The 21,114-nt window shown below is 40.8% G+C and overlaps 3 protein-coding genes across 4 annotated transcripts; 2 read left to right on the top strand and 1 right to left on the bottom strand.

The window, feature by feature from the left end:
* The first annotated feature begins 1,072 nt into the window (after positions 1-1,072).
* On the top strand, positions 1,073-10,844 carry LOC117761208 (bile acid-CoA:amino acid N-acyltransferase-like). 2 transcript variants are annotated; one of them, XM_034584907.1, is made up of 12 exons: positions 1,073-1,265; positions 5,260-5,383; positions 6,452-6,661; positions 6,949-7,048; positions 7,401-7,591; positions 7,703-7,878; positions 9,186-9,302; positions 9,381-9,466; positions 9,626-9,719; positions 9,830-9,910; positions 9,998-10,133; positions 10,299-10,844. In XM_034584907.1, exons 2-12 carry the CDS (start codon positions 5,281-5,283, stop codon positions 10,397-10,399), a joined length of 1,395 nt encoding a protein of 464 aa, XP_034440798.1. In that variant the 5' UTR covers positions 1,073-1,265; positions 5,260-5,280; the 3' UTR covers positions 10,400-10,844. The 2 variants fall into 2 exon arrangements, with proteins under 2 accessions (XP_034440798.1, XP_034440797.1); XM_034584906.1 differs by having other exon boundaries at positions 9,620-9,719.
* A 70-nt stretch (positions 10,845-10,914) lies between these two features.
* LOC117761207 (protein S100-B-like) lies at positions 10,915-13,007 on the bottom strand. Its single transcript, XM_034584905.1, has 3 exons — positions 12,574-13,007; positions 12,248-12,391; positions 10,915-11,683 (listed from the first exon to the last, which is right to left on the bottom strand). The coding sequence occupies exons 1-3, from the start codon at positions 12,577-12,579 to the stop codon at positions 11,534-11,536; spliced, it is 300 nt and encodes a 99-aa protein (XP_034440796.1). The 5' UTR covers positions 12,580-13,007; the 3' UTR covers positions 10,915-11,533.
* Positions 13,008-14,739: 1,732 nt separating this feature from the next.
* inpp1 (inositol polyphosphate-1-phosphatase) lies at positions 14,740-19,490 on the top strand. Its single transcript, XM_034584904.1, has 7 exons — positions 14,740-14,916; positions 15,228-15,566; positions 16,740-16,945; positions 17,032-17,092; positions 17,586-17,786; positions 17,868-18,042; positions 18,776-19,490. The coding sequence occupies exons 3-7, from the start codon at positions 16,742-16,744 to the stop codon at positions 19,275-19,277; spliced, it is 1,143 nt and encodes a 380-aa protein (XP_034440795.1). The 5' UTR covers positions 14,740-14,916; positions 15,228-15,566; positions 16,740-16,741; the 3' UTR covers positions 19,278-19,490.
* Positions 19,491-21,114: the final 1,624 nt, after the last annotated feature.

The raw sequence follows: 21,114 nt of genomic DNA, 5'->3' as shown, positions 1-21,114 counted from the left end.
TGAGATTAAAAGAAATACATGTATGTGAGCAGGAAATGCTGCATTTAGCTGAGATAATTTTACATTTAGAGAAGTGGAACATTCAGGAACTTTTTTATACATATACTGTCCTATAACACTGTTTTTTTCATCTTGAAATGTCACTTCTCTTCCTTTCTTTTTATGCAAGAGCAACATTTATTTTGAAATTCTTTCCTGTTTACCTTGCACGTTTACATTTTACAGTTTCTAGTGTATCAGGATTTTCATCCAATATGCAGAGCTGATGTATTTGTCTCTAAAACTTATGTATTTTCCCTATTTTATGGTGAATACATTTTTTCCTTCACCCTTAATCAAGAAGACATCTTTTTCCATCACACATGCTATCTCTCCCATTCTGTGTGCCAAAGTGTCCTTGGGCAAGATACTGAACCCCAAATTGCCCCTGACGGCTGTAATCAGTGTGTGATTGATGTATAATAAAGTGCTCCACGTTGAGGCACTATATGAATGTGTGTGTGAGTTGGTGAATGGCAAAACTGTACGGTAAAACACTTTGAGTGGTCTTCAAGACTGGACAAGACCATTTACCATTGTCCTTGTCTGTGTGTGGCCGTTTCTTATGATGAAGGCCTATCGTTTCATTTTACAGCTCTAAAGTCAGATTGCTCTTTAAATGTGTTGTATCCTGAAGTCTGACTGATTGGTCACACAACGAAAATGGCAAAGAGAATTAACAAGACTTATTAATTCCATTTATTATTAAAATCCCTTTTACTTAGTTGTGCATTTATTTACCGGTTCATGCATTCATTCATCAATTCCTCCTTTCATTATTGACAGGAAGACAGAGAGAAAGTGAAACTCACGTTCACTGGAAGACTTTTATTTTGAAAATCAGTTCTGACATGGTTCTTATCATAACGTCCATATGTACGTATGTCATTATACAGTGAGGACTTTGTTATTTATACTTAGAGACGTCGAACACTCCTCAGGTCGTGTTCTTATAGACTGGATATATAGGCTGGATTTATAGACTGGGTTTATAGACTGGATATATAGACAGGATATATAGACTGGATATAAAAACATGACTCCCTTCGTTTTCACCCACTTGTTGATGCTCCGCCCTTTATGAGACGCTCACGTGATTATTCCCAGTCAGAATTATTTGACGTCATCTAACTGGTCCGTCCTCTTGCTCTTTCCTCTCCCCGGAGAAGTGCGTGTAAGACTGAGCTCTTCAACGGGACTTTCCATCGCACTCGGGAGGGCTCCTGGTGGGAAGATCCCTCTGTGAATATGACCCGGTGGTGAATCTGGAGGTTCACACGTTCCTCTGAGTGAAAACAGACACATATGGACTTTGCACTGGAGCTCTTTTAGCCCACCCCTGACATGTTCATTGAAAAGGAATGAGAAACTTTCATTTTCATCCAGAACGTCATTAAACTATGTTAAATATGTCTGTAGATTCATTTTAGTAAGATGCATAATAACCATGGACTCAATGATAACACACGTATCTGAGATTTGGGGGCTTAATCTACAATTGTCTACATTTATATGTTGCAATGTAACAGTTCCCTTGGTCAGCATTTTAACCTTCTTGCAGAAACAGCTGGCCTTGTCTAATTATCATACTTAAGTGCAGAAGTATTTTTTGCATTAAAACAGTATTGCATTTTTGTTCTGAGAAAGGTGTGTTAATAAACTCATAGGTTTAGCCTAAATTCAATCAAATTTTATTTGTATAGTGACAAATCATAACATACATTATATCATATATATATTTGACATCATCATCATCATCAGATATGTCCTCTTCATGGTGTGGATGTGTTTGCTTGGCATCTTAAACAACATCAACGGGAGTGTTTAAGGTATTGTCTGCTCCATCTAAAACAGAGTCTTGGCCTGGTACATGCTGCTTCATCTCTTCAACGACGGTCTCATTGTCATTTTCAGTGGATGAGACCTGATCGGTGTCAGAATTGTCAAGTGCATCTCCTACCAAAACGGAAAAACATTTCAACCTTTTGAGGTGTACAGTCACAAATGTGTGATCATTCTGAAAAACATTCATTGCCTTGTGGTCACTTGTATTAAGCTACATCAGGGATTCCCAAAGTGGTGTGCATGCACACCACTTTGGGAACCCTAGGGGTGCACAAGCTGTTGTAAAGAGGATCCTTTGTAATTTTTTTGTTATACACATAATTTCTAGCTGTTAGAGTACAATACGGTATTCAAATCTTTCTTAATTAGATCATGTAATGTGGAAAAAATGAGACAAAAACTGTAGATGAAATATTGTTTGAAAAGACAGAAAAGAGTTAACAGAAAGCCTATCACTTGTAACAGCCACAGATTCTGGAGCCTTTCCACTCTTTGCTAAATGCTAGCTTCATGGACCTAGCTATTTTGCTGACTAAAATGCTGACTAAAAAGACTAAATAACTATGCAATATTTATAGCCTAGCCTATATTATAGTAAACCTCATCACTTACCAATAGGGGACGAGCCCTGAATCATGGAAATAACTTCGGCGGCTAGGTCGATTTTCGTTCTTCTTGATGCAGCCGCCATCTTGAAAAGCTTGTAAAGTCACATTGTCTTTTGACTTCAGCAAAATAAAACGGCCTAAGTCACACTCTTGACATAGGCCATTATTCTACAGGGGTAGAATCGCATGATCTATTCAACTGAGGATGTAGGCGATTTTACCAGAGGTGGCCAGCATCATGAGGAGATGATTTTGGCAAAAAAAACATCATTTTTGTCAGATAATTACTTAGGCCATTATTTTAGGAAGGTGACGATATTTGAACTCTGTCAGACAAAATTATTTGTGTCATATTTATAGATTTAATGATGTTATTAATGATAGCAGCAACAGATAATAATTATTTTAAGAATAATCTTAAGTAATATTGTATCACTTACTTTGGTCAAACCACAAATGTACAAATAAAAAAAGATCAAATGGAAAAGAGAGGAATCAGAGCAATAGAAATTTTAAAGGACTTTCTTTTTGAGATTCCAGATATTGTGGACTATGCCCTGAAGGTGAACCACCGCAGGGTTTGCTGATATGAACTCTTTCAGCCCACCTTTAAAAAAATCTCAAATTGATCACATGCAATTAAGATCGGAATGTTTACGTTAAGCCAGAACTTAAATAGCATATTTAAAATATGTGTGCAGATTCGTCTTTGTAAAGTTTAGTACTGGATGCTAACTCGGGTATCTGTGATATGTTTAGTGATATGCTCCACACCTGCAGAGGTGAGAATTAGATTCATATCCATATATGGTAAGAGTTTGTGCTTTTCTAGTCTTGAACACTCAAAACTCTTTACATTACAGTTTTGTCATTCATCCATTCACACGGTGCATCTATGTGCTGCACTTTCTCATCACACAGCCTTCAGGGCAATTTGTTCAGTATTTTGCCCAAGGACTGCTGAATGGGGGAGACGGGATCAAACTGTTGACCCTCTGGTTAGTGGACAACCCGCTCTATCTTCTACTGAGGTGGTATGTGCTGTGAGGTATAGGCTGTCTGCCACAGGTCCATCTTTCGCTGTTATAGATACACACACACACACACACACACACACACACACACACACACACACACACACACACACACACACACACACACATAAAGAGAGTACAGCTTGAGAATTTACAATAACTGACTTTAATGTCTCAGTCATATAGTGGTTGGCCTCACAGTGAGATTTTATTTATCTAGACATTGATACATATGTTCTCCAAGCCTTTTATATATGAACACATACACATGCTTAATCATATAAAGAAAACAAAGCCATGTTCCACGACTGTCAGCCAGAACAGAATTCTGAGGTTGCACCAAAAGCGAACAACTGAAGAGTGGAAAAGCGAAGCCTGGTCTGATGAGTCTGGATTTGTGCTGAGCTACACAGATGGTCGGGCTCAGAATTTGGCATCAACAGTATGAATTCATGGACACAACCTGCTGTGTGTCAACAGTCCAGGATGCTGGTACTGTAATGGTGTGGGGGAAGATTTTTTTAGGTACACTTTAAACCCCTTAATAAAAATCCGTCACTGTTTAAATTCCACAGCCCCTGTGAGTATAGTTACTGTCCTTTTCTTCTGAAGGCAACTTCAACACTTCACTTAGTCACCTCAAAGTGCTGTCATTATTATTTTCAATTAGATCATTGTACTTCAGTGTAGTGCCCTAAACCAATACAAATAATATCAAAAATTATTTTAGGATTTTAGTGTTTGTCATTCTCTGCTCATAAAGAAGAGTTTAAAACCACAACCTTCCCACAAACTTAAAAGAAACAATAATGTGATATTTATCATGATAATTATCAATATTGACTCATATGAAAATGTTAAAGTGGCCATATTGTTCAACCCTACTTCAGTGGCCTCCCCATTGTTGATTGCTCTGCATCCAATAGAAAACCGTTTGGATGTAGATGAGGAGATTCACATCAAATCTGCATGAATGATGTGATGAAGTCATGACGACATGGAGCAGAATCTGAAGGGAATATTTCACACATCTTGCTGAATCCATGCTAAAATGAACTGAGCTCCACCCAGTGTTAGCACGGTGTAACTGAAGTGCTGTGTATTTAACAGTATAACAGCTCTAGTGTAAGTGAGTACATTTAAATACTGTACTTAAGTACCGTTTTGCGATACTTGTAGATGACTTCCATTTTGTAATACTTCATTGCAGAGTGAAATGTTGCATTTCTTTACTCTAATATATTAATTTGATAACTTCTAGGGTAGATTAAGTTCATTAATTAATTTGAGATATAACATGGTCGGTTTTCATAATAAGATGTAAAATATTATCATAAAATATCAGAGATACTTTGATACTAAATAGATTCTTAAACATCTCAACCTTTTATTTTATGGTTACCACTGACTCTTTTGAAAAGGTCAAAGATTGTAATGTGTGTAATTTTGGTTATGAATTGTTAAATTTCATTTAAATTTAACTGGCATTAATAATTCATATTTGGCTCAAAGGTGTCCCAGGCAAACTGGAAAAATCATTTTTCAGGACTTAGCCAATCAGGAAGCAGCAACTATTTTCTTACATAAGACTAGACTAGGGCAAAGGCCTAATGTTTAGTGCAGCCTTGGTTCAGACTTGGGTTAGTTGTAAGGTTAAATGTTTAACTGGAGCAGATCATTTTCATTTGACCAGATAGGTGTGAACCAGTGTGAACATCTTCCTGTATTTTCAGGTTGGATCTTGAAAGACCATCATGCTGGGACGATGTGTGACCACAATACAGCAGCTCGTGGGAATGAAGATAAAACCATGCTTCAATTTACACAGGAAACTGACAAGCTTGCATCGTGCAGTGGGTAAGATCATTGTTTGTTCTTTCAGAGCTTGTTTCTCAGTTAAGCAGTAAATTCAACTTTGACCCAGAGTGAATCTGCCTCTGCTTCAAGTTTACTGCCTGAAGCTCTGATTGTGACATACAGAGTGTGATCACCTGTAATAGTATTCCTGAACTTGCCCATGATGATGACGCACCCCTGTAATACCCTCACAGGGGTCAGGAGATATTTTCTGGAGGCCGCCAGATGATTGTAGTGAAAAATAATAATGAAATATATTCAAAGTAAAATAACATGTCTTGGACATTTTTTTAACATAAAACAGTGAGCGGCAGGGCTCCCCGTGCATCAGCCTGATTATACAAGTGGCCTTTGACTCACAACGACTAAGAAACACTGTATTATTACAACAACTGTAGATTTTTTTAGACCTCAATCTACACCAAAGAGCTCAAAAACATGTTGAGAGTAGAATTATAAAGAAAAAGCAAACATTTCAAGAAATATATATAAATAATAGGGTGATTGAAGGACATGTCTAGCACTGAGTATTGTTAATGGTTGATTTGATTCTCAGCTCCTCCATGTCAATGTGTCCTCGAGCTTAACAATGAAAGTTAAAAGTCAATCTACTGATTAGTAAGTAAGTTACTTTGCCCTCCAGCTTAGGACAACAGCTTCTGCCAAATGAATGCACCCATCTCCTCTCTTTTGTTCTCTCCCCCCTTTCCACCCACCTCTCCGCTCACCCCAACCGGTCGAGGCAGATGAGGACTCACACTGAGTCCGGTTCAGTTGGAGTTTTTTTACATTCAAATTATTTTTGTTTCTCTCCGCAGTCACCAAGTGCTAATTGATGGAACTGTTATGTTTGTTTATAATTTTGAAAGGTGTAAACCTCACTATACCTCATGACCTCATACTTCATAATCCCTAACCCTTCTATTTCAAGTGATATGATGTGATTTGACGCGATACAAATAAAATTGAATGGAATTGAATTAGATGAAATGTCAGCCTATGACAATAAATATTTCAAATATAGTGTCATTTACTCAGAGTTTATTTTTCTGTGTCTTGTACTTGCAGGTGCAGTACGGTGGAGGAGCAGCTGGAGACCAGCCCCTCTGTTGACAGCTGCTCCTGTTCGTGCTCTCATTGACGAACAGATCAGCATTAAAGGACACTTCCTGCCCCCGAGCAGTCCAGTTACAGTGTGTGCACGAATGCACAGTGAGGATGGTGACCTGTGGGAGGCCTCCGCACATTATAATACAAATGCAGATGGCACTGTGAACTGTGAGTCACACTGAGTTTCGACTCAGTACCATACATATCACTGTTATATAATGTATATAATGCTTTTGTGACAGTTTAACACATCATCATACAATTTGGTCCCAATCAATTTTGGAAAACATCACAAATAATGTGAGATTTAACCTGAATTTTCTTAAATTATATGTAGTTAGTTGAGTCTTATATTCTTAACTCTTCTTTTAGTAAATATATACAGTTAATAGACTCAACTAGACTTTTACTCTTTTATTGATCCTCTCCCTTCTCTCTCTTTCTTCCTCTAACAGTGACCAGGGATCATTCTATTGGGGGATCATATTTGGGCTGTGAGCCAATGGGACTCTTCTGGGGACTGCAGCCGGCTCCTGGAGCACGAGAAGGTTTGAGGCAAGTGATAAAAACAAGAGACTGAGAGACCCAGAAAATTAAGTAGTTGGCATCACACCCAACTTTAAAATGCACCTTAACTGTGCATTTTAAAGTTTCCTTACACCTCCTGGTAGTATAATATCACAAACAGTTTTTTCAGTGCTAAACCCAGCTACAGCCACTGACTTACAGAAATAACTCCGTCTCTCTAGTGTCCACTTATATTAGACCTTTGAATAATTTGAATATATAACGTTTCTCCAGTCAATATTCTTGTTCAGTGAATTGTTACCAAATTCCCCTGCTTGTGTCTCTATGAACCGTTTTGGGTCGATGAGAGTTTCATGTCTAAGTGCTAATCTTCCCACAGGTTGCGGAAAAAATATGTGGACACTCCATATGTGGTGCACATTTCTGTACTGGATGGGCATGTGTCACCCAGTAAGGCACAGGGTGCTGAGCTGGCAGCTGTAACTGCTGAGCGCTGGTACATGGCACCAGGCGTAAGGAGAATAGAGATTCGTCAAAACACACTTGTAGGGACGTTATTCTTACCCCCTGGTGAGTACATATTTGACACATACTCTATTAAGCCATGTATAAGATAGACATGGAAAGCTGTTGGAAGGTAACTGTCTCCTGAACGGCGTCTACTCTACTGATCTCTTGCAGGTCCAGGTCCATTTCCAGCCATGTTGGACCTGTGGGGAATGGGTGGAGGACTGGTGGAGTACCGCTCTGCTCTGTTTGCATCCAGAGGCTACGCCAGCTTCTCTCTCGCCTACATAGGGCACAAAGAATTACCTGGCCCACGGAACTGCCTCAATGTTGATGATTCATATTTCAAGGTAGGTTAAGATGCAGGCTTTAATTTTGCCTTGTATCTTCTTTTCTCACTCCATATTTTCCCTTTAAAAAAGATTTACAGTGTTAGGATTTGCTCCTCTAAAGGACTTTAAATGCTTTTGTGGAATTTATGAATTTCTTTGTGAAATTATTTACCATGTGTGTCTTTGCTCGATTTTCTTCCTGCCCCGCCCTGAATGTGTTTGTGTATCTAACTATACCTCTTTATGTATTTAGTCTTTGTCAGTCTCCCTTGTCGGTTTGTTTCACTGGTGTTTGTGTTTGTTCTTGTTTAGCTCCTGCCTTGTTCTGCGATGTCTCATCTTCTTGGTTTGGTTCATTGGTCCCATATTCGAGATGTTGTTGTTTTTTTGGGCTCCCCTGCTTTTCTGTTTGCCTATTAAATTCACTGTCAATTCTATCAGGCTAGTCCTATTAGATTCAATTGTGTTAAATGAATGAACTCATTATACTGAATAGCTCCCAGCCTGATGGTGACTAGGAATTGTTCACCTCCGAACTGCCTCCTCATCAGCGAGCCATTGGCCTGCTAGCCTCCAGCCAGCCTTCCAGATGTACGACACATCAGTTCGGACTCCACTTCTCTGGTCGACGGCCTGGATGACAACTGTTCCCTCTCTGGTCTGTGGCGGACTCCAGCCCCCGATCCTCAGCCTGATCCTGACCTCCAGACTGCAGTCCAGCTGTCACTAACTCCTCCTTCCCAGTCAGCCTGACCTTTGTGTCCTCCGGAGAGACCCAGCCTCACTGGCCTCGTACTCTGTGTCCTTTACTGTCGACCCCCTGGCCGACCTCCAGAGAGGTCACACCTTCATCCCTGGCTTTGCCGGCACCCTCCAGCTCTGTCCCCTGAGGGGACTCACCTTTGCCAGCATCCTGTCTCTGGCAGCCTGCTCAGCCTCCAAGACAATTTCTAGAACAGCCCCACCTGTCTGCCCAGCCTCTGGGTCTTCTGCCCGAGTTTCCTTGTCCTGCCCTCTGTCCGGCTGCCTATGGTTACATGCTCAATTTAAATTGATATTGGACTTTTAATTTTTGTATTCCCGTTTTACTATCATTTGCCTTGTGTGTCTTTCCTTGATTTACTTACTTCCTTGATTTGCTTACTTCTGTTGTCTTCCCCTTTTGTTTCACCTGTGCCCAATCATCCCTTCCTCGTCTCCCTTGTTGGTTCATTTGTTGGGTTCCTTTATGTTTCCTTGTATTTCTGTTTCTTCCTGTTTATCTCCTGCCTTCATTTAATGACCATTTTATTTACTCAAAATATCCCATCGTTCTGTTTTAACAGTCAGCCTTCCACCTGCTGCAAGATCATCATCAGGTCTGTGCCGACAGAGTTGGGATGATCGGTCTGTCGTATGGAGTCTACCTGGCTCTTCGAACTGCCACTCAGACTGGTGTCAAAGTACGTCAGTGTCGGTCAGTAACATAGAACAGGTATATTAGTTGTTTAGCTGTATAAAGTTTGATTTCTCTTATCCAGCCCTCCTGTTTGATTTGTATCAATGGACCAGTGGGAAGTACCATCAAGCTCTCAGATGCAGACGGCAGGACTGAAAACATTGAAAGGTAAATTGTATTTTCTAATAGGGTTCACCATCCTACTTCTGTGTACAGTCCAAAGCACTGGGTTTAGGTTTACATATTAACATTTCAATATTGATGGAATTGTCGACCTTGACTTCAGATTAAAAGATACGTTGTTTTTCTTTTAACTCATAGTTTTATTAACAATAAATACTGGGAGAATGATGACCAAGGCCATGTCACTTTCAAAGAATTCTCCTCGCCTGCTAATCTTGACCCTGAGAGCAAAGTGAAGGTGATGTGAAAGACTCGGCCACCTGCAAACACTAAAACACATTCTCTTACATGCACTAACAGTATCTACACTGTGTGCTTTATATGAATTTTACTGTTGTGTTTTTGCAGATCGAGAACATCACTTGCCCATTACTGTACATAGAGGGAGAAGATGACCTGAATGCTTCAAGCACAGAAAATGCCAACCTGGTAGATTTGTCTCTTTTCACTCTTTTAGAGTAAATTGAGTGACCTTCGTCGTCATTGTTTTTAAAACACTGATTGGTTCATCGTCAGATCGAGGAAACCCTGAGGGCTGCAGATAAATCTCACCTGTTCACTCGCTTGTCGTACCCCGGTGCTGGTCACCTGATTGAACCGCCTTACTTGCCAAATTCAAGAATGTCCTTATGGAGAGTCAAACCAGAAAAAAGTGAGTCATGTTCCATTGCTGCAGACCCTTCATTAAAATGTTAAGACAAGATAAAATGTAATTTTATTGGCCGTCTGGAGAAGAAATTCAAAACGTTAAGTTAAAAGTTGAGTTGGAGCTGTAATGGAAAGTAATAACTGTATTTCTGACTTTTTTCCCCTGCAGTGTTCACTCTGTGGGGAGGTCATCTCGCACCCCATGCTGCAGCACAGGAAGACTCCTGGAAGAAGATGCTAGATTTTATGGAAAACAATCTGAGACGGTGAAACTTTGGTGAAGTGGACTTTTAAGATAGAAGATAACTTGTGTATGTGTGAATGCTGCATTTATCAGAGAGTTTTAAAATCCAGAAAACTGAGGGAGAAAAGGAACTTTGTTGTTGTTGTCCTGGTGTGTGACTCACTCAAAAACGTGTTCACTTCATCCTTCACGTTGAGCACTTTACATTGAGCAGAGTGTAGACTGGCCACAGGGAGGAGCTGTTTGGTCCCTGTCAGAGTAGTTCAGCTCATGAGGAGAGTCCACTTATACACTTTATAGCTACTGTTTATGCAGCTGTATTAAATGTATTACTTGACCTTTAATGTCACACATCACATTGCTACAAACTGCAGAACTAAAATGTTTCTCCTGCTACGTCTCTTGACAAAAGTTGCTGAGGCAGAGGAGGATTGTTTGTTCAGAAATGCTTCATGTAAATCACACCGTGTCCTTGTTAGATAGATAAATAGATAGATAGATAGATAGATAGATAAAACAAAAACAAAACACCACAAATACATTGAGAGACTGAATGCCATAGAACTTCTTACTTTTATTATATATTTATTATATATTTGACAATCATAACTGAAGAACACAAATACACAAGTCTACTACACAACAATTACTGTCAGGAGTTGTACAAGTGTACAAAGTACCTTCAGAACTGAAGAAACCTCTCAGATGAGAGGTGAGACATCTTTGAGAAACATAAGCGTGTCCAGTTGATTATGTACACTTACAACTCCTGAAAATACCATGACCTGGATGACTGAGAATCCTCAGATATACACAGCAGCCACGTCCTTTAAATAGCTTCTACAGTGCAGCCACAGATAAAGGATAGTAACATAATTGCTGTCACACTTAAAATATCTGGAAAAAGAAAATTGCAGAATTATGTGACTGAAACTTATATATTTTAAAGATGTGGTATTGGATCGGTGCATAGATTTGCATACACTATGTTTTTCTATTTTTCGCTATTTTACCATGCAACAAGTCGTTTATACAGAAAAAGTCAAAATCTGCTCAGACGTCATCTTAATGGGCATTAATCATTCACTCCCACTTAAAGAATACAGACACTGTTCCTATCTACCTCATCGTGTTTAATGAGATATTAGTGTACATGCTAATCAGTCATGATGACTTGGGATGAAGAGCTCATGGCATGCTGAGGTCACCATGGAGATGAGGGTGATGAACTCTTTGAAGTCGATCTCCAGGTCGCCGTTCTGGTCGAGGTCCGCGAAGAGCTCGTCCAGGATCTCATTCTCATGGATTTTCTGTTGAGCAGAAAAACCGAATCAAAGTTAATCCTAAAAGTCTGCAAGACAGTGACGTTATGAGGCTGAAATTACATTCATTTCGCACCAGAGAACTAAAATTGATAGATTGAATGAAAGATTTACAGTTTGAGCTGAGAGTGGCGGTAGAGGAATGTTGTAAGTTAATTCTCTGCCCATTTACCTCATCTCACATTTCACATTTACATGTTTGTATCCTATGTTTGATGGAAGTACAGTTATTGTCTTAGATCTAAATTATTATTAAAATGATAACTAAATTAATCATCCAGTTATGTGTAATAATTGTTCCAGATTCCCAGTCTAATCATTGAAGAGCTGTCATGATGGTTCACTCTGACAACCGACCAACCAAAATCAAAGTCAGTCCTCAATAGAATACCAGCACAGTTTTTGTCAACATATACAAGTATCTTAATTGCAATACACAGTCTCCAATTAGTCAAAAGAAGCCTGAGTGTTTAAGTTGTTGTGAGTAATATCAATTCTTATATCATACAGTGCTGTCAAAAACAGGCCAGTTATTATAAATCCATAACGTACCATTATGAAATGACTCATCTCATTATTGATGAGTGCTTTAAGCTCAGCTTTTCTCAGGTTGCACTTGTGACCCGAGTATTTGTGGAAAACTCGGATGATGCTGGCCATGCTACTCTCCAGCTCTGACATGGTCTCCTTTGAAGCCTGCAACACACACAACGGGATACAGCCGAGTATTTTACTCTCACGTGAAGATGTCATATGAGAGATGAATCAATTTGAGTTTGTTTTGTACATAAAATGCATTGCAGCATATGCATTAGTAACATATTATCTAGAAGCTATCATCAATGAATATATGAAAATAAAGATTGAGTCTTTCTTACCTGCATCTGAAGAAACGCGTCTGTCTTGTAAGGATCCTAACTGAGACAAGCAGCTTATCCGGCAGTATCTTCACTGCCTCACCCAGTTCACTGCCCAGGCTAAAATGTATTGATCAACCGCTTCCACTTACATCTACCATGCACTATGTAATGTACGACTAATGGATATTAGTGGTCAGAGATTTGACCAAAAACCATTTGCTTTTAAAATGTGTCACTTGACTATGATCAGGTTTCACCATTTCTCCACAGTCAGTTCCGGCCACAAACTGATCTAGAGTCCTGCAAACTTCAGCAGATTCTGGATTTGTTCCAGATCACGTCCATAATACTCTGTGCACAGTTTGTTAACAACTGTAATAACAATCACGGTTACAGGTAAATTAAATGAAAGAAGTCCCTTAACGAAAAGTGCTGACAGAGTGCAATGTTTGCATCTGATGCATTTTCATCAATGGCATTGCTATCGGCTCAGCATGTAGAATAATGTATGTAAACTCTGCATGAGAAATTAAAGGTTGTGAATGTGTAATTGTAGAAAACATTTGAAAAGCTTTTCTAAGTACATTTCTCCATTTATTATATTTTAGGTTAATTATCAAATACTATCAACATGATAGTATTAATACCATCGCTGTTAGGCAATAAAAACAAACATAAATGTGATACTAGAAATATATATTTTTTTCCCTTTTAGGTTGTAATTAGAAGCACCTTTAACACCCATACAAAACAAGAGCATTGACATCATTTATTACAGAGGATATGGCTTGTGTCATTCCTCTGAAATTGCTAATAGCACTCACCAGTGGGTTTGTGGTCTAGGTCTGTGTTTGTGGAAGAGATACTGGGGGTTGGTCTGCTGAAAGGTTCCTACACTGTAAAAGAGCTCTTAAGTACGGTGGCCCTTGGAGCGGAGGCACGTCAGCATTTCAGAAAACACAACCTTTCACCAAACAATATACAAGATTTTGGAAAGCACAACATATCAGAAAACACAAGATTTAAAAAGAAACACATTTCAGAAAACACAACATGTTAGAAAAAATATGTCAACACACAACATTTCTGTAAACACAGCAACATGTCAGAAAACACAATATTTTACAATATATAAGCCAAACCAGGCAGTTGCTAAGGACACCACAGCCACCAGGGGGACCCCATAGTCATACATCTTTTGCATTAGGGTTGCCAATGAATTGTTTGCTACTGAGACTATAGGGCCACAAGTGAAGATCATCACGTTGGTTTGATCCAAAACTGGCAGCAATGACGTTAGAACGTTAGTAACACAGGGCCCCCCGGACATAAGCAAATTTGCGGGTTGGACAAAAAAATAAAATAATGTTGGTTAATGTAATATCTACTAGGTGAAGAACATCTAGACAAAGTATTTGTTCTTTAAATGTGTACTTTTAAAAAGTTGTCAGTAAGGCCTTTTCACGGTGAAACATTTAACGTAGTCTACGTCACATGTGTGGACAAGAAGACTAAAACAATGAATTTTCCCAAAAATGTTTAAAAAGAGACTTTTTTTTCATTGTAATGCTGAAGACAATAATTTAAATTCATCAGCTTCAGATGAATAATAGTTGTAAGTAATCAAAAGCGGCTCTTTCCACTGCGAGGCAGGTCCCCCACACGTATCCTGCCCAGGGCCCCCAGATGTACAGGTCCAGCCCTGCGTGGAGGGTGTATACTGACAGTAGATATGAGAGGAACTGAATAGGGTTGGTTATAAAGAATACACGAGGAATCTGAATTTCGAATTTGCACTAGAACGCACGTCATTCTTGTCCTTTCTCATGATATCTATACTATACATACTTTTTTTGACATGATGTAGAAATGCTGTGTTTTATTTTTTTCTAACACATTTTTACTTATCTGAATGTTTGTGTATTTAACTGTACTGTCACTTTAGCGTTTTTTTTTTGGTGTTGGCTCACATATCTGCAATGAAAAAACACAAGTGCATGCCCAACAGAATTTGGTTATTTATCAGAAATTCAAAAAATGTCTATCCTTTATGAATACTGCAGCTACCATGATGTCTGCTGTGATCCTCCTCCGGAGCTGCGTTCGTGCATCACAGTGGAAATTGAGGCTAAGGTGTAAATGACGCTGTTTCGAATGTCTGTGCTTACAGACACTTGGCTGACACCACAGGAACAGTATTGAGGCATTTTCAGTTTGTTTCTGTTGTTTATTTTACGTTTGAAGAATCGGTCACCATTTACTTCAATTGTATTGGATTTGGCTGTGACGCTATTTACCCCTGAAACTCTATAAGTGTTTTGCTGACTCAAACACTTCACCCACCGCTCCATCGGCATAGTGGTGAGTAGATAATGAGTGAATTGTCATTTTTGGTTAAACTATCCCTTTAATGTCCCTTAAGTTCATATTAAACACAACGTTTTGCCTTGAGAGGGGAGCGGGGAGCTGGATGTTAGTTGACAGTCCCAGAATGTTACAGAGAACATGTAATCGAAAAACTGATGGTCAGCTGTTTCAATTCCAGTCTCACAAAAGCTGCAGTTTCTGTGATCAATATTAAATCTCACTCTTAGCAATAAACCGGATGGACAGATGTTGTTAGGAAATGGACTTCTTAATCTTTGGACTTTGGATATTTATTATATTTACAGGAACAGACGTTACGCCCTGACCGCAGCAAAGCGGCTCCACTTCCGGTCGGCCGCTCCCTGTGAAACACACCGTGCTCCCCCCCCCCGCCGGTGACGCAACAAGCGGGACCTTGTGGGTGTCGGCCGTGTCGTGCAGCCCCTCCCCCGCGTAGGAAACGCGCAGTGACGTAGAGAAACCAGCGCAGACGGATCCGTTGCTTTTGACCGAGATCCCTGATACCGCCTGTTGTTCACAGAAACTAGAAGTGCCTTGCCCCGGTCCTGCCGCATCAATCTGCCCGCCTGAGGTGACTGCAGGGCGGCGAGCGGAGACACAGCTCCCGGGAGACGCGGTGTTAGGTGAGCTCTCCGCCACTTTGCTCTCTGACGCGGACATTCCTTTGCTACGCGGCGTATCCCGGTGCTAAGCTAAACATCTGGGACGTCACGAGCAGCAGCAGCACATCTGGCTGCAGTCAATTGAACACACAGGAGCAAGTTCTATCCACTGTGTTAAAAGTCTATTTATTTCATTGAGGCCCGTCTTTCCCGCAGACTGTGTTTAAATCCCCCTGAGAGGACACTGAAGTATTTTCTACAGTTGTATTAATGCGTTTTGGGTGTTTTCTAATTTCTCCTTTATTCCCTCACACTCGTGTAATTGAGTCTAGCCCACTGTATAAATGGCGATCTGGACGTTGCAGTGTTTTACGGCTGCACCATTTGACTTCAGCAGATACTGTGCGGTTCACTATGCAAAGAGCTGGAAACCACATCCCTGCCTCACGCTCTTGTCTTTTTTCAGATATGTCCTGTTTTCATTTTGAGACTATAATTAACTCAGTGTGTGTAATGACTGGCCTCGTCTCTTTTCCTCTCCCCCACAGTAGCAGTTTTTGAATAAACCCTCAAGTAGAAAAAAAAATTGTATGAAGATTTAAAAAGTTAAATATCAGTCTTTTGATTATAAGGATGATAAATGTAACATTATTATTTCTTTTAAGTTTGAAGAGTGTTTTTTTTGCTCCTGATTGAAGTTATTTGTTACTTATAATACGTATATACCTCTTAATATCTTTATTAATAATAAGAGTTAAAACTGTGAAGAGCTTTGAGTGGTCATCAAGACTAGAAACGCTCCATGTAACTACAGACCATTTAATATTGTGTATGGCTTATATTATGCCTGACCAAAATTATGTTAATACCAGAGACAGGATGGCAACTCTTAACACAAAAATAAGACATCTAATCATTAACTGCAGAGGCCATCGGACCCCTCTGGTCAACCGTCTGTGAAACATAATTTTGGTCAGGCATAATAATGTTAAAAGTGTTAAAAGGTGTTATAGTTTAAACTCTTCTTCACAAGCAGAGAATTATAAACAATGGATAAACAGCAAAACATTTTACAAATCCGACGTAGATCAATTCTACCTCCTCGCTATGCCTTCACGATGCCTAAGCAATATATCAATTTTGTTATATTGCTATTGCTGAAAATAATATTGTGATTATTCTCTCTCCACGCAGGCATGGCTGAGCTGTTGAGGCTGTTGCTGCGCGTGGCTGAGAAAGCGGCTAACGTGGCTCGGGTGTGCAGGCAGGAGGCTCCGCTGTTTCAGCTCCTCGTGCAAGAGAAGACGGGAGATGACAAGAACAAGAAGTTCGTCCAGGACTTCAAGACGCTCGCCGACGTGGTGATCCAGGAGATGATCCGACATGATGTCGGCACTCAGGTAGGAGAGGTCACTGAGTAAGTATGGCTCTATGGTGGAGGATGTACTGCTTTTTAATATCCTGTCATATCTGTTCTTCTGTGCAGTTTCCTGAAATGGCTGACTTCATTCATGGAGAGGAGTCCAACAAGTTTGAGAATGGGCTTGGTAATTATGCAATATTACACATAACATACACACAACAAACCACATGTATGTGTTTGGGGTCAGTTAAGGTCATGTATGGGGATATCAACAGTGCCACGCAGCATCGTTTCCTGACATTTGAGAAGCTGGAACCAGAAAATCTTTAGCTGTTTTGTTTTAGTTCTTGATGATATCGTGGTCACATGGGACATATTCCTCAATGAGACTTATTTGATCAAATTAAATGAAAAGACACAGAGAATATGGGGCCAGGTGTTGATCCACCATAGGAGTTCTGACTCTCATTGTCTGAGTGTAGAGGTTAATAATAGTAATCACCTCACCTTCATAGTTTGTGTTTGAACTGTTAGAAAGGCTAAAAATACACTTGAGGTAATGATGAGTACTCAGAGTGTTGGAGTCATGTTACATGTGTGTCACAGCACGCAGCGCTCTGTGAACATTCAGTTATTAGTGTGAAAGAAATGAGGTATCACTGACTCTGTGTCTACAGGAGAGAGCGTGATTGTCACGGTGTGCGGTACGGAGGAGGAGACCGCGGCGCTGCTGGCCACGGTGCTGGATGGCGACCGCACGGCGGCGTCTCTGCTTGCTCGAGCCATCCACCAAAACCCTGCAACCTCTGACGCCAGCACAGAGGGTCTGACGGTGCCCCTCAGCCCCTCCGAGCTCGGCATCTGGATCGACCCCATAGGTGAAGGGCTCGGCGCCGTGAATATTTCTAAGCATCTGATCTCACTGAGAACTGATCGTCTCTGTTATCTTTTTAATTAAGATGCCACCAGTCAGTACATAGAGGGCCGAGAGGAGGTGCTGGAGGAGGGTCACCTGTTTCCTTCAGGTCTGCACTGTGCTTTGGTTCTGATCGGGGTTTACCTCCGGAGCACAGGCGAGCCCGTCATGGGCGTCATCAACCAGCCGTTCAACTACAAAGATCCCTCAAATGGACGGTGGGTAAAAGAAGTTGCACATTGTGAACGCAATCAAAGGTATAGGCGCCCTTCTTCTCAAAATGTAATTTAGATGTTACCTTAACTGACTTTTTAGAGGCCGGTTAAGAATATTTCCTGAGCGAGTAAATACTCTTCAAACTTTGTGGTAAAATTCTCAAAAAGCACAGGCTCCTCTAAACAATGAACTGAGGATTTGAAAATGAAGCCTGACGAAGATCAAGAACACTGCTGGGCAGAAAGACAAAGCAAGATATGAAGGCAGGAAGGTTTTCTGATCATCTGTCTATTTTGTTTACTCATACTTTATTTACTGTTCACTTTCCGTCTTTGTGACTGGATCTTCATCTTCACCTCACGCAGCCAGTACTCGTCCTGCAAGTCTCAGTTTTTGCTTCAAGTCTTAAAACATTAGGAGATGAGTCTGAGCAGGTACCCTACTTGTCAGAACAGTCACTAAACTGTGGGGAGTGTTTAGATGAGGAGGTGACTCACTCCCTGAGGAGCCTTATGAACAGCTACATGAAGAAGTTGATGTTGGTGGACAGTTTATAGACATGTTTTTCTAGGGGGAGCTCAGTGACTGGGTGCAGTGCTCCTGTCAGGTTCATGTTGTTGTCCGAGGGAAGGAATTAACTGTCAGTCATCTTCAGTATCCTCCTGCATTTTGATTCTGTGTCTCCTCTCTGAAGTGAAACGTTCTCACCTTTCCACTCCGTGCTTGTGTTGACAGCTGGAGGGGGAAACACTTCTGGGGCGTGTCCTGTGGCGACATTAACATCTGCTCGCTGTCGCGGCCCAAATGTGGATCAGAAAAGGGACGAGGCCTCTCAGCGGTGCTGAGCTCCAGTGAGAAGCAGGTGGTGAAGGAATCCTTGACTTCACTGTGCGGCCCTGAGAAGCTCATGTATGCCTCCGGAGCCGGCTACAAGATCCTGTGTGTCATCCAGGGCCTCGCTGACGTCTACGTCCTCTCAGAGGGCAGCACCTTTAAGTGGGACTCCTGTGCTCCCCACGCCCTGCTCCGAGCCCTCGGAGGGGGAGTGGTGGACCTGAGTAAGAGTCTGCAGTCTGCCTCTGAAGCACAGGATGGCCAGGCAGAACTGACATATCACCAGTCTCAAACTGAGTGTAAAGGAGCTGACCGCTGGGCCAACCAGGGAGGCCTGGTGGCGTATCGAGACTGTTCTCAGCTCCACAGCATCCTCGCAGCTCTGAAAGGGAAGTTGTTGTAAAGAGTGGATCTGATCATCAAACGCTGAAGCAGTTATTGTCACATATATGATCATATAAATGTTTTTCTATGATAGAGAAGAGGTTTTCTGTGAAGGATGAAATATTTTAACTATAAGTAATACTCTTATTTTTAACCAGATATAAATATATATATGCAAGAGTATATTTTACTTCAGGTCTGGGCCAAATAATATTCGCAAATACTGTTTTATTTTCAATCATTATCAGAGGTTCCCAAAATGGAGGTCAGCCCCGTTTGGATGGAAAACGTTTGGCAGAAGAAAACTTGAATTAATCGAATTCCTTTGGAAACGATGCTGACGTGATGTGAGACAAAATGATTGGAAAGCAAAATGACCTGTGTTGTACAATAATTCTGTTTTTAAAGGGAATTAAACATGTCAGTTCAACCAGGAGTGACTTCAGTTGAAAAATCTTTTTGTCTTGCACAACTAGGAGAAAGTGATGTGATATGAATGAGTCTATTTGGTGCTTAGAGCCCTCATGATGTCATCATGATTGACAGGGGTGAGGCTGGGCATAGTGTTGAAAATCCCCCTGAGGTGTAGACACTGGTGGTGGTTGGCGGGATCGGAATGAATATGAAAAATCTAGTTTCATCTAGTTCATCCAAAAGAGACGATACCAACATGCAGGAAGAGAAACATTAATGATCCAGTTCTGTCAGTTAATAAATCTGACTCTACACTTTGGTATGTTGGTGTCAAATGTTTTGATCTGCATCCAAACAGGAAAAGGACAGTTTGATTGATGTCTTACCAGAATGGTGTAACATGGGACAATACAATAATGGGTACAAAGTTTTAATTTACCAGAATCTGCTTCACTCCCATGAGCGACAAGTCACCGCTCCATCACAGTGTGGTCCAGGAACTTCCTCTGTGCAGAGACAAACGGAACATGATTTGTGAATTGTGTAAAGCTTTGACCTGACATGCATTTATTAAACATCTGCTACGCTTTGTAACCATTTGTTTCCATGTCGCTTGAAGAGAAGTTGTCAGAGTTGGGAAGAACTTAAGTGCTCACTGCTGGACAGCTGAGGAACGCTTCACTGCCAGAGAGAAAGGTAACGAGGAGTCAACGATCAGCGCTGAGTCAGGTCTGAACCCTGAACTTACCCAAATGTGTCCCGAATGCGTCCAGAGATCCGAACCCTCAGACCACATTCAGAGGTGGTCAGGGACACATGCCCTAATTCCTTTCGCTGTGTGAACACAAACATGTCATGGGCGTGTTTGTGTTCACACAGGTCCTGAAGGACCGCCCACTCAGCTGACGTCTCTGACCTGCTAGTTTCACTATAAATCAAACGTTGGTAGTTCGATCCCCAACACCTCCAGTCTGCTTTCAGAATTGACATTGAATAAGATACTGAATCTTAATTTACTCCTGACAGCAGTGCTGACAGTGAACTAACAGTGTTTGATAGAAAAACACTGGATAAATAGTCTATTTACTTTTTATAATAGGAAAAATCTTTCTTCACAGCACAGCTGCACGAGTCTCGTTCAGCCCATCCTGACTCTCTCATAGCGACACAAACACAGTGACACCAGACACCTCTAAACTCCGACTGGGTTAAAACAGTATAATTTGGTCTTCACAAAATAAAGTAACGTATGTGATTATTTACATATGGAGCAGGAAAGTGAGATGGTCACAGGATCACAGACAAGAGCTGATCACTTTTGATGGGATTTATATATGAAATTATTTATTAGGATTAACCCCTTGAGACGTATCATCTCCTTTTCAAGGGGGTCCCACAGATAATAATACCAGGTCTGAAAAGGGCCAAAGACTCCCTCTGAC

Source organism: Hippoglossus hippoglossus, chromosome 5 (assembly GCF_009819705.1).
Source record: "Hippoglossus hippoglossus isolate fHipHip1 chromosome 5, fHipHip1.pri, whole genome shotgun sequence".
In the NCBI taxonomy this organism is placed as follows: domain Eukaryota; kingdom Metazoa; phylum Chordata; class Actinopteri; order Pleuronectiformes; family Pleuronectidae; genus Hippoglossus; species Hippoglossus hippoglossus.
The sequence above is the reverse complement of the archived record's forward strand: the minus strand, read 5'-3'. Positions and strand labels throughout refer to the sequence as shown.